Source organism: Bombus vancouverensis, chromosome 14 (assembly GCF_051014615.1).
Source record: "Bombus vancouverensis nearcticus chromosome 14, iyBomVanc1_principal, whole genome shotgun sequence".
Classification (NCBI taxonomy): domain Eukaryota; kingdom Metazoa; phylum Arthropoda; class Insecta; order Hymenoptera; family Apidae; genus Bombus; species Bombus vancouverensis.
This window is the reverse complement of record NC_134924.1, coordinates 5,634,262-5,650,569: the sequence shown is the minus strand read 5'-3', so window position 1 is coordinate 5,650,569 and position 16,308 is coordinate 5,634,262. Positions and strand designations below refer to the sequence as shown.

The 16,308-nt window shown below is 38.9% G+C and overlaps 3 protein-coding genes across 12 annotated transcripts in view; 2 read left to right on the top strand and 1 right to left on the bottom strand.

The window, feature by feature from the left end:
- Positions 1-12,803, top strand: part of Obsc (Obscurin) — a 45,790-nt gene extending 32,987 nt beyond the window's left edge. For 6 of the 8 annotated variants that reach the window (XM_033339045.2, XM_033339042.2, XM_033339046.2 and 3 more), the window contains 11 exons: positions 70-649; positions 1,288-1,440; positions 1,993-2,097; positions 2,637-3,527; positions 4,252-4,654; positions 5,122-5,305; positions 5,380-5,680; positions 5,804-6,382; positions 6,540-6,964; positions 7,047-12,106; positions 12,174-12,803. In XM_033339045.2, coding sequence (XP_033194936.2) covers positions 70-649; positions 1,288-1,440; positions 1,993-2,097; positions 2,637-3,527; positions 4,252-4,654; positions 5,122-5,305; positions 5,380-5,680; positions 5,804-6,382; positions 6,540-6,964; positions 7,047-12,106; positions 12,174-12,420 — 8,928 coding nt within the window. In that variant the 3' untranslated portion in view covers positions 12,421-12,803. The remainder of the gene's footprint in view (positions 1-69; positions 650-1,287; positions 1,441-1,992; positions 2,098-2,636; positions 3,528-4,251; positions 4,655-5,121; positions 5,306-5,379; positions 5,681-5,803; positions 6,383-6,539; positions 6,965-7,046; positions 12,107-12,173) is intronic. The other 2 variants (XM_033339043.2, XM_033339044.2) reach the window with 2 other exon arrangements.
- Positions 12,804-12,805: 2 nt separating this feature from the next.
- Positions 12,806-14,461, bottom strand: LOC117159319 (NEDD8-conjugating enzyme UBE2F). Of its 3 annotated transcripts, XM_076624281.1 has the most exons (6): positions 14,314-14,461; positions 13,838-13,958; positions 13,591-13,752; positions 13,358-13,519; positions 13,139-13,290; positions 12,806-13,013 (listed from the first exon to the last, which is right to left on the bottom strand). In XM_076624281.1, the coding sequence occupies exons 2-5, from the start codon at positions 13,943-13,945 to the stop codon at positions 13,174-13,176; spliced, it is 549 nt and encodes a 182-aa protein (XP_076480396.1). In that variant the 5' UTR covers positions 13,946-13,958; positions 14,314-14,461; the 3' UTR covers positions 12,806-13,013; positions 13,139-13,173. The 3 variants fall into 3 exon arrangements, with proteins under 3 accessions (XP_076480396.1, XP_033194943.1, XP_033194941.1); XM_033339052.2 differs by having other exon boundaries at positions 12,806-13,290; XM_033339050.2 differs by having other exon boundaries at positions 12,806-13,290; positions 14,228-14,314.
- A 69-nt stretch (positions 14,462-14,530) lies between these two features.
- Positions 14,531-16,269, top strand: LOC117159318 (uncharacterized). Its single transcript, XM_033339049.2, has one exon. It carries the CDS (start codon positions 14,875-14,877, stop codon positions 16,156-16,158), a length of 1,284 nt encoding a protein of 427 aa, XP_033194940.1. The 5' UTR covers positions 14,531-14,874; the 3' UTR covers positions 16,159-16,269.
- The last annotated feature ends 39 nt before the right edge of the window (positions 16,270-16,308 follow it).

The window sequence follows — 16,308 nt, the reverse complement described above, 5'->3', positions numbered from 1 at the left end:
AGAAGATTACTATTTTTCATACTTAATTTACGACGCTTAGAATAATCATAATCATTTCTCGTTTTCCAGGTGAATGGTCTTCCACGATTCAAAACAAAAATGTACGACGTCACAGTCAACGAAGGCACGAAGAACATCGAGTTCAAAGTAGAAGTCGGTGGATGCCCAAAACCGAGCGTCCATTGGTATATCGGCGACATGGAGATCACAGAAAAGAAAAAAGACTATGTTCGCACGGAGGAAGGCAATTTCGTCAAGTTAATCATGTCCGAAGTTAAGGCTGAAATGAAAGGAACGTACACTTGCAAATTGAAGAACGAATTTGGTGAAGTCAAAAGCAGTTCTACGTTAATCGTGAACACCAGACCGAAATTGTTGAAGAAGCTCGTCGACCAAAGAATCAACGAAGGCGATACATTGAAACTGATCTTCGAAGTATCCGGTACGCCAGATCCCGAGGTGAAATGGTACAAAGATGGCAAGGAGGTTTCAACGGACGCGAGAATTAAAATTACGAGGGACAGCAAGCGACAGGAAAACTACGATCTGACGGTGACTTTGGTGAAAGGTTCAGACGCAGGCATCTACGAGGTTCGAGCAGAAAACGAGCTAGGCTACGTGACTAGCAAGAGCAAAGTTATGATACTGAGTAAGAATCCAAACAGCTTTTCTTATTCTATAAATAAAATAGGGTTCGATTGTTGCGCTGCTCCGTCGTTCCTGTTCTTTATTCAAGAAAAAGATTCAAAAAGACGATCGGCAAATCCGATCTTATTGACGTTAGAATTTTCCAGAATAACAGAATTGATGGGGCAGCTCATCAAACACCTCGCGTACCCCTATACAATTTTCATTTTTGAGAAACTTGCCAGCGAATCGTCGTGCGTTCGATTTTCCCCACGTTCAGTAAGTACTTAAGGAAAGGTACGGTTTCATGTTCGGTTTGTTGTTCATACCGATGTGACCAGTATAGTCTCTAAAACACAGAGAGAATAATCTCGCGTCACGAATCCGACACTGACATGAACCTTTTGTTCGCGCCTTTATCCTCTTGTACCTGTCCCCTTATACATGTATCTCACGTTTACCGTGTTTTCTGTTGTTTTTTCTTCTGATAAAACCAAAAAAACCATTCTTACGATGTATTTGTATGTACACCTGTACTACTGTCACTATCATGCGTTGCCTATTCTATTTCATACGTTTGTAACGAATCTTCATAGAGTTCATCTATGTCCCTTATCACATTGTGTTCTGAAAAAGTCCCAAAATGTATGAATTCTATAGCGAAAACAGAAGAAAGCGTGGAGGAAAAAACGGAAATGAAGAAGGAGACCATCGAAAAGATCAGCGTCGAGGAAGAGGAAACGAAAGCACAGAAAGTCGAGGAGGAGGAGATTGAAACGAAGAAGGAAAGCGCGGAGGAATCCGGATCGGAAGGTAATCACAACGATCGTCGAAACGAAACGATAACAAACGATCGTCGATAACACTGTAACAAAGAGTGTAACAGGGAAAGAATATTTTATATAGTCAGTCTGCTATTGAAACGCTTGAAAGCTCTAAAAATCTGTCTTCTGCAATCGACGCGATGTCGCAAGATTTTGGTAAGACTTTTGAAACGTTCCAAGAGAACGTGTCGCGTTTTTTGGTCGTTCTTTTTCCTTTTTCAATCTATTCAAGGGAGTAGAAAGATAAAAATAGTGCGTTTTGTGTTTGAGTATACATTTAAGACGCAAAGCAAGCGAGCTTCGTTATATCCTCTTTTTTCTGTTAACATCATATACGTATCATATATAGTTTTTTTTTTCCTTTTTCTAATCCATCGAAATCCTTGCGATAGGAGCTTAATTTTGTATCGCTGACACGATCGAAAGGCAAGATATAAAAAGATACGAATAGCCTTGCCGATATGCTAATTGATGTTAAAACGATGGCTGATTAATCGTAGACGTAGAATCGTAGCCCAAAAAACATGTCTGATAAATTCAGGTCGAGTGAAACTGGAGAAACAAAGCGTCCAAGTAATACGGGGCCAAGGTGAAACGATCACGATCTCCGTGGCCTCCACGACGACCCACGAAGCTATACTCACAGGTAAATTTCGCACACGCTGAACAACTACTCGCTATTTACATTCATGTAACCATCGTCGTAAACGGGAATTTTGTGACTGACTTAATTCAGAAAACAATTAAAACAAAAATTACGATACTAAGCAACAATTATTTTGACAAACTTAATCTTCTGCAGCTTCTGAACGATTCATATAAACATATTGAGAAGCAAAGATTCTATTTCATTTCCTATGTACTATAAGAATATCCAAACAAATGATGTAGCTTGAATATTTACCATTTTCGTTTACCACAAAAATTTCTATAAGCGATTCAATTTCGAATAAAATCTTCCACGTCAGTCACAAAATCCGTACACACGAGAGCATAAAATAACGCCACACCGACCAGAGATTTCACGAGCCTCGATCAAAGTGAAACTGCTTTCGAGTGGCTATAGCTCCTCTACAGATCAGAGGAGACAGATCGTCGCGAAAGTCGTCGAGTAGCACGGATCGTCTCTGCTCTCTAGTAGGTAGTAGTCAAAAGAGCTGTTGTGACCAGTCCAAGCGTTCACAGGTCCCGACGAGAGCCACACGATCAGCAAGATGACCGCGACAAAGGTCGAGTGCCAGGAAACGAACACGGACGGTCCTGGCGTCGAAGAGATTGCCACCTATAGCTACAGCGTGCAAGAAGAATCCGTCCAGAAACCACAGAACGGCGTGTTAATCGAGGAATTCTCGGAGAACAGCGAGGATAACAGGTCGAGGCTTCAGGTAAACCGTGGTGTGTCGATCGTTTCCGTTTCGGATGACGAGTCGACTCTGAAGGCGATTTCAAGAGACGTCAGCACCGAGGACGTGATGCAGTGCGCTGAATTATCCGAAGACGTGAAGTTGACGAATGGATCCTACGAAGAGTTCAATGGTAACGGCCGTCTGCCTGATGAAAAGGTCCTAGACGACGCGAAACCCTACAGAGCTTCGTTAATCACGGAAACTATCATGGAGGAACGGTCTCTGGAAGAGTTACCATCCGAGAAATTGACACAGGAAAACGTAAAGCTACCCCGATCCGCTGTCCTTGAGAACGGTGGTTCTTTCAGGAAGATGTCCTCCGTGGAGCTAGAGCAACCACAGACTCCTACGATCGAGGAAAGCAAGTTGATGAAGCAAAAGATCGAACGAGTGAATTCGACCGCGGAGAAAGTTGTCGAGACGAACGTGGAAGAGCGTCGAGGATCTGTACAAAATGGACTTTCGAGACAGAGCTCGAAAATAGAGAGAATGGACTCGACGGAATCGAAGAAAATGTTGGAAAGATCGGTATCAAGGGAGAGCGCGTTGAAGGCTGCTCAAAGCGGTGATGAAGAGGTCGACGAAGAGCTCGAGGCTCTTCTAGATCGCGTTAAACGGCAGCGCAGCGTTTTGGACGATATCCTTGAAAAAGAATCCTCCAGAGACTCAGGTACGACCGGATTGCTCCATCGGCTGCTCGAACGCATCCGTTTTGGCAGATCGACAGAGTCTAAGATCGAATATTCGCAGCGTTCTTCTGGCATTCTTTTTACACGCTTCCAGCATTGTTCCTGTGTTTTCCTTGTTTGTCTCTGTGTAATCTCTTTCAAGCTTTGTGTTAATCATATCGAATCATCATATGTATGTTGCCTTTGCATGTGAACACCTGACGAAGCGCGTAACAAAGTTTAATCCTTCTCGAGAATCATTTGATATCATTTTTTATTGTTTCATTTTACCATTTATATTCTTCGTTGCACTAAAATTATGATACAAGAGGAAGCATTAAATTTTGTCGGCGCTTCTATACTCAGTCCAGACACTTACCGCTTATACAGTGCAAGAATAATCAGTCGAACTTGGCTGGAACTGGGTACTTTTCGTTTTCATCAAGGTAAGCAGTTAGAAAAAGTACTAGACAATTTCAAATTATAAATACAACAAAATTAAATTAATTAAATTAAATTAAAATTAAAATTAATTTAATTAATACAAAAAATTGTCTGGTATTTTAGATTTAAAAATGTATAAAATAACAATGCAGCACGTGGCGCAAACGCAAGGACGCACTAGATGCACGGCAAAAACGAAAACGAACTTTTAGATCTGACCATCCAGAATCTAGTCTTCAATTGCTGGCGAAAAGCATTCTAATCTTGGTATTTCCCAATCAGCGCCTCCTCACATCATCGAAGCGACCCTCAGCGATAAAACGATCTACGAAACCCAGACGGTCGTGTTCAGTATCAGAGCGACGAGTTTACCAAGGGCCGATGGAAAATGGTTCAAGAATGGGAAACCTCTTCGAAGCGGAGAACGCATCAGAATCACCAGTGCTGGAGAACTTTTTACTTTGGAACTTCAAAAGGCCATTCTCGAAGACGAAGGAGTGTACACATGCACGTTCACGAACAAACTAGGCGAAGTTATGGTCGAAGGATATTTGACTGTTGAAACTGTGGACGAACTTCGAAGACCCAAGTTTACCGAACCTTTGAATGACGTGGATGTGGCCAAAGGAAAGACCGGACAGTTTCAGGCTACGTTCACTGCTGATCCTGTTGCTGACACAACATGGTATATTTCATCATTGATTTTTTAACAGTTTTTAAACTTTTGTATTGGTTCTTTAAATATTATCTGTGATTTGTTAGTGTTATTCACGGTACTATTCATACATTATTTATCAGTACTATTTGTAATACTACTTATTTTATCCCTATTTCCTTTGCTATTGCTTCACAATTGGGATATTGGGTACGTCATTGATTATAAGTCATAAATTATCTTTAGCGACACTATATTAAATAATAAATTCAAAGAACACATAACATAAATGCACTTTGTCCCAAAAAATGAAATAAATATAGAAACATGAGTATTTATTCAGAAAATATTGTGACGAATTTTCAGATCTTTATGAGTACATGTCATGATATATTATAATGTTAGAAGCATGCAATTCCTACTATTAAGACTTCATTACCACATTCCACCAAACAGCCATATAACTTTTTATAAATTCATGTCATTCGTTTAAAAAGGTACTTCAAGGGTGAAGAAATCCCACATGACGACATGCGACTAAAGTTCACCACGCAGAACAAGCCAGCAAATGACAATCTAACCAGTACTACAGTCACTTTGAGCGTGCCAAAATGCTCGAAAGAAGACACTGGAGAATACACGCTGAAACTGAAGAACAAATACGGCGAAGCTGAAGCTAGCGTTAGTATAAATTCAACATCATAAAGAAGACTCGTTTTAGCTGAAGATATATAAATATTTGTTTCTGTAATCAGGCTTTCTTACATCTCCTTCTGCATCCTGAAATTGAAGAATTGAAAGACGTTGTCGCGTCCGTTGGAGACTCATTTACATGGGAGGCCATCGTTAAAGGAAATCCAAAACCTGATATCACGTGGACCAAGGATGGTACAGTCCTGGAGAAAGGAGATAAATACGATTTCGAGGAGGATAGGAGGAACAACAAGTTCAAACTTATCATTAAAGACGTGGAAGTCGAAGACAAGGGAACTTATCATCTTACAGCTAAGAATTATCTGGGTGAAGCGACTGGACAAGCAACCCTAACTCCACACAGTGAGTATACAAATTTATCTATGTATATACTGTTGGCTACTGTTCTATGTTAACTGTTTGAAAAGATTATCTTCGCCATTGTGTCGGGAGAAAGAATTTTTAATTATACAATTCGATTTTCAGCCGAGGCACCAACCTTCCTCAAGAATTTGGCCAATATAGAGTGCAAAGATCGCACAGATTTAGAACTGAAAGTTCGCGTAACCGGTGTCCCCAAGCCAAAGCTAACCTGGCTAAAAGATGGTGAAGTGATCAAAGAAGATGATCGACACAAAATTGCTACACACGTAGATGGCATCGTGGACAGCACTTATTCCATCGCGACATTTTCTATAGACGATGTTGGAAAGATCAAATGTCGGGCTACCAACGTCGATGGATGCGCACAAACTGGTTGTAATTTGACGATGCAATTGATCTCTCCTAGCTTTATTCATCTTCTGCCTAAAACAAAAGAAGTGGACGAGGGTGATTGTCTGGAGCTTAAAGCGAAGATCGATGGTAGCCCTGTACCTGATGTAGGTTGGTATAAAGATGGAGAGAAGATCGTTCCTGATGAACACATGAAGATTGAGACACTTCCGGATGGTAGCACCAAATTGACGATCGATTGCGTGAAACCGACAGACTGTGGAGCTTATAAACTCGTGATGTCCAATTCTACTGGCGAACAGTCTTCGTTGTGTGCCGTGGCTATTAAACGTGAGTGACGTTTTACGATTAGGTGAAAAATCAAATTAGGGATTAATTCAAAGTTAAATAATTAAATTCATAATTAAATCTTTTGGAAATTCCTTTATATTAAATATTGATGGGGAAATGAAATTAGGAATGATAATAATAATAAATATAATTTCAGCTGCAAGGAGAAAGCCATCTTTCTCGAAACCATTAGAAGATGCCAAGGCTATCGTAGGACAACCATTGAAACTGGAAGCCCAAGTGGTTGCTTTCCCGAATCCACAAGTTCAATGGTTCAAAGACGGCATACCACTACGGCAATCGAAAGAGATATACTTCATGAACGAACCAAACGGTATTATCGGTTTAAGGATCGACTATGTTCGTCCGGAAGACGCTGGCGTATACTCGATGACTGTCTCTAATTCGCTCGGTGAAATTACTGGCTCCGCCAAAGTAGAGATCGAAGAGAAAGAGAAACGACCAGAATTCATAACCACGCTTCAACCACTGAATGTCGTGCAAGGCTTCCCGGCGAAAATGATAGTCAAACTACTAGGCAAACCAACACCACAGCTTCAGTGGCTGAAGAACGGCGATGAGGTTCGTAAATCATCATGAATTCTTCAAATCTTGAAAATTTAAGAATGCTTTTCCCTTATTTTCATCAACTTTGTGTTTTTAGCTCATACCTGATGGAAAGCATATAAAGGCTGTCGATCTGCCAGATGGAACTCAGGCGTTGATCATAGACAAAGTAACGCCAGAAGACGCGGGAGAATACACAGTGATTGCAAGCAACACAGAAGGCACTTCATCTTGTACAGGAACGATCAGCGTTCTTGGAAAACTTCTATCCGATCAACCAGAAGAGAAACCTGGATTTGTGAATCCAATGCGAGACGTCTACGTCGAGGAAGGTCAACCATTAAACTTATCTGTTTCTTTCACTGGCAATCCCGTGCCAGAAGTCAGCTGGTCCAAGGACGGTGCTCCTCTGCAGCCATCCGATCGATTAACTGTGACTTGCGATGGAAAGAAGACAGAACTGGAGATGAACCCTTGCGAGTCCGGAGATGCTGGTGTATACGAATGTCGTATATCGAATCCACTCGGTGAAGACTCCACGAAATCCACAGCTAACATCAGGAAGATCTTCCAACCACCAAACTTCTTGCAGAAGTTCAAGGATCTACAACAATTGCCTTCGTTCGATGCCAAATTCCTAGCTCGCATCACCGGCGTACCACGACCAGATATTACATGGTACTTCAATGACAGACCGATCTTAAATGATGACGATAAATACAAGATCAAACGTGACGGAGATGTTTGCTGTTTGTACGTGAAAGATTGTACCTATGATGACGCCGGAACGTACAAGTGCAAAGCAGTGAACAAGGGTGGTGAAGCTGAGTGTGTAGCGAATTTGACAGTGGTTGATACAATTGAGAAGATACAGAAGGCTGAGCCACCATCGTTCTTGAAAAAAATTGGTGATTGTGAATATTATAAAGGAATGGCAGCCAAATTTACAGCCTGCGTCACAGGTATCCCAGAACCTGAATTCCAATGGTTCCACAATGGTAACAAAATGTGGCAAACCGATAGGATCAGGATGAACCAAGAAGGTAGCTTGTTGCGTTTAATTATAAACAATGCTGACGAATTGGATGCGGGAAAATATATGTTAAAAATATCAAATCCTCATGGCGAAGATTCTTGCACCGCGGACTTAATTTACGAATCATTGGAGCCACGACCAAAGAAAGCTCTAGGAGATCAATATGCAGATTTCGACAAGTACCGCAAGTCTGGCGTTCCATTACCTTTAGCCGATCGTCCAATTATCAGCAGAATGATGGATCGCCATCTGACACTCTCTTGGAAGCCATCCATCCCCATTGGACCTCGCATTCCAGTGACGTATCAAATAGAAATGTGCGAACTTCCGGATGGTGATTGGTTCACTGTCCGCACAGGTATTCGTAGCTGCGTGTGTGACATCCGTAACCTTGAACCCTTCAGAGATTACAAGTTCCGTATCCGTGTAGAGAACAAATACGGAATCAGCGATCCTTCACCGTATGCGCAAACGTATCGCGCGAAATTGGAGCCAGATCCACCGAAATTCTTCCCTTACTTGCCTCCTGGCATCGACTTCCGTCCGGAGACCAGTCCTTACTTCCCCAAGGACTTCGACATCGAAAGACCACCTCACGACAATTACGCTCAAGCACCTAGATTCCTTCGTCAAGAACATGATACTCAATATGGTGTAAAGAATCACAATTGTAACCTCTTCTGGTTCGTTTATGGCTATCCAAAACCCAAGATGACCTATTATTTCAACGACCAATTGATAGAGTCTGGTGGAAGATATGATCAGAGCTATACGAGAAATGGACAAGCCACTTTATTCATTAATAGGATGCTCGAAAGAGACGAGGGAATGTATGAAGCTGTCGCAACTAACGAACATGGTGAAGCTAGACAAAGAGTTTGGCTACAGATTGCCGAATACCCAACATTTATTCAGAGACCGGAGGAAACTATTGTAATGGTTAGAAAAACTGGGCAACTAATGGCTAAAGTTATTGGTGTACCCTACCCAGAGATCAAGTGGTACAAGGACTGGAAACCTCTTACTACCTCTTCCAGAATTCGGATCGAATTCACCGAACCAGACACTACTATTTTAACCATCAGCGATACCATCGTGAAGGATGAAGGTTTATACTCGGTGAGCGCAAGAAACGTGGCCGGATCCATTTCCTGTTCCGTGATGCTGCACGTGGAGGAGAACGAGCACGAGTACGGATACAGAACGTACAGGAGGAAGTCTGATATTAAACCTCATCACGATAAGCTTCTCGATGAGTTCTACGACCTCGGTGACGAGCTTGGCCGTGGTACTCAAGGTGTCACTTACCACGCTGTTGAAAGAAGCACCGGAAAGAATTTCGCAGCCAAAGTCATGCATGGAAAGGGAGAACTTAGGCCGTACATGTATAACGAGATAGAAATAATGAACAGTCTGAATCATAGGAAATTGCTGAGACTGCACGACGCTTATGAGACTGATAAATCTGTCACACTGATCATGGAACTAGCTGCTGGTGGTGAGCTAGTGGACACTTTGACGAAACAGGCATACTACACCGAAGCAGATATTGCTGGATATATCAGACAGTTACTATGGGGATTGGATTACATGCATTCGAATCATTTTGCTCATCTTGGTTTAACGCTCGGAGACCTGTTGATCTCACATACAGGCGGTGACGACCTGAAGATCTGCGACTTCGGGCTCGCAAGAAGAATTTCACATGCGAAATTAATGACTTTGACATATGGTATGCCCGAATACGTGGCACCGGAAGTTACCAACAACGAGGGAGTGTCCTTCAGTGCGGATATGTGGGCCGTTGGTATTATCACATACATCTTGCTTTCTGGAATTTCGCCATTCAGAGGTAACAACGACAGGGAGACGATGCTGAAGATCCGGGAAGGAAAATGGGAATTCGATGATCGTTGGGAGAACATCTCGGAGGAAGCCAAAGATTTTATTCGTTCTCTACTGATGTACAACGCTGATAGAAGAATGGATGTCAAGGCTGCTCTTGCTCATCCTTGGTTGAACTATGCTGACAGACTTCCGTTCGATTTGTACAAGATCCCATCGGAGAACTTGAAGAACTATTACAAACTGTATCGCGATTGGTATAACAACGCTTCCTGCCGCACGTGGTTCCGCAGACGCAAATTGAATACAGCCTTCGAGCACCCATCTAGAATGGTCTATCCGCCTGGCCAAAAATACACTCCAGAGCCCAGCGAGGAAAGACCATACAGTCCAATAAAGAGACCTCCGGCTAAACCTTGGGAGAACCAGATTGCTACGAGGGAACCGATTGACACGGAGATTGGAATCATCAAGAGCGAAAGCCACTATCAAAATGGTCCAGATACCTATCTTCTTCAATTACGCGACACGGACTTCCCTGTGCGTTTGCGTGAATACATGAAGGTTGCGTGCAATCGTAGTCCTGGATTCTCTCGTACCATCACCGAAGAAAGTTTCGACTGGAGGACACCTATTATACGAGAACGTCGTCGCTTTACGGATATTATGGACGAAGAAATCGACGACGAGAGACGAGCAAGAATCAGTAGATACGGTACAGATAACTTCACTCTGAGACGCTTGAAACACGAATTGGGTACTCGATTGGATAGTTACGCAGAGGCAGAGGCAATGATAGAGTCGAAGAAGGAGGGACATCTACCATTCTTCCGTGAAAAACCGCAAATTCAACCCATGGAAGAAGGAATGCCTGCTCAGCTAGCTTGTCTAGCTGTTGGAAGTCCCAAACCAGTGATTCAGTGGTACAAGAATGACATGATGATTCAGGAGAGCAACAGAGTAAAAGTCACCGAGGACCAAGACGGCAGATCTATACTTAGCTTCAATCCAACGAAGGAACACGATATTGGTAGTTACAAGATTGTCGCCAGGAACTCCCTCGGACAGACTGTGGTCAGAACGAGATTAGTGGAAGCTGCTGTTCCTTTAGGTCCTGATTCTCCTGAGCTTTCCGATGTCTCTGACACAGAAATACTTCTACGATGGAAGCAGCCCAGATACGATGGCAACTCTCCAGTCTTGTGTTACAATCTCCAATACAAACTAGGTGACTCGGTCGATTGGATAGATATAGCCTCGAACATCGATCACGAGTTTTACATGATAAGAGACTTGACACCGGACACTTCCTATAACTTCCGTTTAGCAGCACGAAATCGAGTCGGTTGGAGCGAAAAGGGTATCCCATCGAAGCTGATCAAAACTAGACTACCAGGATGTCCAAAGGTTCAAATTACTCGAGCTATGAGGCACCTTCAAGAACTGACTGAGTCAGGTCAAGAAATAGTGCTTGATGAAGACAAGCCACATATGGATTACTCCATCGAGGACCATCCTATCGAGTGGTCGACCGACACGAATCTTTCAAGCAAGTATAGCTTCATCTCTGAGATCTCCAGAGGCCAATTCTCCGTTGTAGTAAAAGGTGTTGATAAAAGTACAGACCGTGTGATAGTCGCCAAGATTTTGGAGCTGAATACGGAAACAGAAAAGCAAGTGAACAGAGAGTTTGAAGCTCTTCGTTCGTTGAGACACGAGAGGATAGCGATGTTAGAGGCAGCGTACAAAGCACAAGGTTCTCCGATTGCACTATTCATCTTGGAAAAGCTTCAGGGAGCTGATATTCTCACATATTTCTCGAGTAGACATGAATATACAGAAAATTGCGTAGCAGTTGCTATGACCCAAATTCTGGACGGTTTACAGTACCTTCACTGGCGAAGATATTGTCATCTTGACATTCAGCCTGACAACATAGTGATGTCTAATGTCAGATCGGTCCAAGTCAAACTTGTTGATATGGGTTCTGCTCGACTCGTTAGTAAGTTGGGTACAACTGTACCGAAAGCTGGTCATCCAGAGTATAGAGCACCCGAGGTATACAATGAGGAACCGGCTCATCCTCAGACAGACGTTTGGATGGTCGGTGTACTAATGTATGTACTCCTATCTGGTATTTCACCGTTTCGTGGCAAGGATCCTGATGAGACCAGACAAAATATTCTGTTTGTGAGATATAGATTCGAACATCTGTATAAAGAGTTAAGTCAGGAGGCTACTAGGTTCCTTATGTTGGTTTTTAAACGGGCACCCAGGTTTGTATTCTCTATTTTAATATTACTACATCTATCGGAGTTTTTATATGTTTTGTTTTTATTTTAGTAAAAGACCATTGGTAGAAGAATGCCACGAGCACAGATGGCTACAACTATCGGAATTTATGATTAGGAAACGCGAGAGAGCAGTGTTCTTAGGTAACAGACTGAAAGAGTATAACGAAGAGTACCACGAAGAGAAGTCGAAAATAGCATCTGAGAACCAAAGCCTGGCAAGTGAAAGCCTGTTAGGTTCCACTCAAAAACTCATTAGATCGACCAGCATACAAGAAGAGCTGCTCACCACGTTCTAACGAATAAGATATTATTAAGCAATGATTTTCCAATTTTCTTTATGTGACTGTAAAATTTCATGCACGCATCTAGTCAGTTTCTTAAAGAACAAGGAAAAGCAACTAAAAAAAGAAGAGGATAGTATCGAAATATAAGAATCTTCCTTCCTTGTTCTCTTTTTTGTTATTATTTATTTGTTACGTTTAATTATTTTAACGAAATATTACCATCATATCGTTACTCCTAAGATCTATGAGTAAGAAAGAATCGACCGATCGATATTTGAATATAACGTAAGATAAAATCACGTTTTAACGAATCAAGGTACAAACCTTTAAAATTGTACAAAAATGATGATTATATTCTAATAAAATCACCAATAAATGCTAAATAATTAAAGAAAGCTTTATTATTAAATATTGACTTTATTTACAAATTATGGTCTTTCATCATTACAATGCTCCATAAAAAGGATAAGTATATTGTACACATGACATGTTCTCCATTCTCACTCTCTGTACCATTAATTACACAAATTTAACTGCAATGAAGTATCATAACATTCAAAAGCTGCATATAATTAACAGATTCAAATATAAACAAAACAATCTCCCTAGAATAAGAAGAGTAGTACTGAATGATAGTTAAATACAAATTAATCGATATCAAATTAAAAGAACACTTTTAAATCAAATTCGAACTTTCCTCCAAAATAAAATGCTAATTCCATAAACGTACAGTGTCACTGTTATAACATTATCCACTGATCTGAATCATCTTTTTGCATATTGCATAACATAATCCTTAACCTTATTTCGAAAGGACTCCTTATCTTTTACAAATAGATCAGCTGCTTCTCTGTTTAAAGGATCATCAAAATTTAGAAGATCCTGCAGAAGGATATGATTAATTAATATAATCACAGAAACATTTTAAGTAGAATTTTTAAAGACTTACTGTGAAAAGTGAATTCAAACCCCATACAACATCTTTAAGTTTACGAGTCGGTGCCCATCCCATTTCATCTATACTACTCTGCCTTAAAATTGAAAGACATACGTTACCATCCTCATTTATATTAGGATGCCACAATTTTGTTAGGCATTTAACTTTTGGTGGCTAAAATAATTTTGTTAATATCAGACTGATCACAAATACCTATATATAAGTTTTAATGGTGATACACTTACAGCCATATTATATTCTTCAGGTATATAAACTTGGAAATGAAATCTACCTCCAACCCAATATCCTTCATCAGGAACAATCAAGAGACTAAACTCATGTAGACAATCAGGATCTTGAAATTTCACCTGACATGTACTAGGTAATGTTTGCTGCATTTCTTGAACCTAAATGAATGAAAAAATTAAAACAGCTAGTTATAATTTTTTTCCTAATTTCAAAACAATTTCATACATTCTTATCTCATTATACCTCTTTTATTAATAGCTTATCACGGACAGAAACGCGTTTATTATATTCTCTGTTTTTTGAGTTTGATATATCACTATCCTTCTTCAATTTTCCTCTCAAGGTAATCATATTTTTAACAATTCTGAAAGGAATAATAATTTCACAAACGATGAAACGTACTAAAAATTGGAAAAAGAATTAAGAAAAACACAATCCAACACAGTAACAATTCCATTAATCATTTAAGAACAATTGAGGCATTATTCGTATTTATTTGATAACCCCATTTTGATAAATATCAAAGACAAATAAATATTTTAGTAGTTTCAAAGGCTGTTAATTTGTCACTTTACGACATATTATATCCAGAATATTTTTCATATAAGATTAAAAAGTTATATTGTCAAATACCGCTTATGACATTTATTATGGAACAACACGATTTCAAGGTTAGAACTATCGAATAGAGTTCTTTAGTTGGTTTTATTAAACTGTACCTTAGACTATAAATATGGCAATATGGTAATATACGTTTATAATTAACTCAGTGGATCTGCATTTTGTTAATTTTCATCTCAAAACTCTCCCACTATCAAACATTTAAAAGCAAACGGTAAATATTTAAGCGTACTCAAAGTCTAAATCTTGTACTGTAGATGGCAATACTGTTTTTGGTTTTATGTCGGAAGTTTGTTTATAATATAGCAAGATCTAATTGTTGTTTTATGGACAACTTTTATTGAAAAGATTTTTGCTTTTATTGAAACAGATATATATAAAATATAAATTATTAGTGAAGTTTTTATTTATTTACAAATATTTGCAGTGTATAGCGTTCATAATCTACCTAAATATAATAGATCTTACATAATCTTTTATATAAAATGTGAAACGTACACGATGATTGAACAATCAAGAAAAATTTTATATAAAATGATACTTAATCGTATGCATCGCCACTCAATACGGAGAAAGAAAACAATTTTTATAATTGAAGATTTTATATTACATACATACCTTTGTATTTGTACATTTTTATACAAAATTTTATACATAAAATGCTACCTAAATATAACTATTTCTTTTATGCAAATGCATGCCACGTTTGTAAAAAATTTGGGGGAAAAATCTCTTTAAAAAGATGTGGTAATTGCACTATGATCTCTTATTGTTCCAAGGAACACCAAAAAATGCATTGGTCGCAACATAAAGATTTATGCAACGCAATATGCAATATTTTAAAGGACAATCAACTATCAACCTTTTTAAATATTCAACAGAATGTTGATATAAAAGCTTGGACTCAAATGAAAATGAATTTCATGTTACTAGTAGCAATAAAGGTTGGTAGAAAATTAGAGCATTATGAAGAGCAAATGTTCAAATTTCTTAGATTATGTGTTGTGTGTCATGATCAAAATATAAGAGTTCTTGAAGATTGCCCTAATTGTCCAAATACTAGTTTTTGCACAAAGCACAAAGATGATATTGTACATAAAAGATATTGTGATCTGATAAAGTTATGTTTTAATTTAGATGTAATCTCAATAACACATGAGAGAAAGATACCAAAAATGAGAATACCATATCATATAAATCATGTAAATTTACCAAAAAACATGAAAGATTTTATAGATTCTTACATTGAACCATGGAAGAATTCACATATGTCAATAGTAGAGGAAACAATGATTAATTCAGAATATCTTTCACGACCTTTAACATTTCTTTACGCAATGCAAAAATTGCGATATCTTTTGAATGGTAATAGTTTCGTTGTTCATATTATTGCAGCCAATATGATAGACATTGATAGTATAGAACTTTGGGAAATTCTCTTACACTGGTTACCATGCATTACAACAGTACAAATTTTTCTAATAGGACCTGAATTATCTATAGATTCCGTATCAGTGAATCTGTGTAAGGATTGTCAATATGATAATAAACAACTTTTAATTCAAATATGTAGTATGCTTTATGAGAATTATACAAATGATGATTCATATGTGAAACCAGATTTTATTGTTGGATATAATGCAGGAATACATGAATGTGAAGATTTTAGATCTGAAAACTATTCATGGAGACAATCTTTAGAGATAGTAGCTGAACAAAATTGCCCATTGATTCTAACATCTTATACTTCAACAGAAGCAGAAAAAGAACAAATCAGACTCAATGAAGTTTTAAACAATCATGTAAAGTATACATATTTTGAACAGAATCCATTTTCTAGTTTAAGACCATACAGAGATTTTGAAAATGAAGGAATATATTACCAAAACCAATACATAATCATTTATGAAAATTTAAATAGCTACAGTAATCGATATTTCTAGGTTAAATTTGTAATTGATATTATAGGATGTATTTTATACTTAATTTGATATGTTTACATCATTGTTTGTATGAATTTATTGTTAAATAAATGTATAATGCTATTTGTAAAACGAGCATTTTTTTAAAGAAAAGTTATCATTTTAGAAATG

Coding starts and splice junctions, on each gene's coding strand:
- LOC117159319 (XM_033339052.2), bottom strand. CDS start 13,945: ATGATTACCTTGAGAGGAAAATTGAAGAAGGATAGTGATATATCAAAC. Junction 13,753..13,837: donor ATAAGCTATTAATAAAAGAG/GTATAATGAGAT, acceptor TCATTCATTTAG/GTTCAAGAAATGCAGCAAAC. Junction 13,520..13,590: donor CTGAAGAATATAATATGGCT/GTAAGTGTATCA, acceptor AAATTATTTTAG/CCACCAAAAGTTAAATGCCT.
- LOC117159318 (XM_033339049.2), top strand. CDS start 14,875: ATGCTACCTAAATATAACTATTTCTTTTATGCAAATGCATGCCACGTT.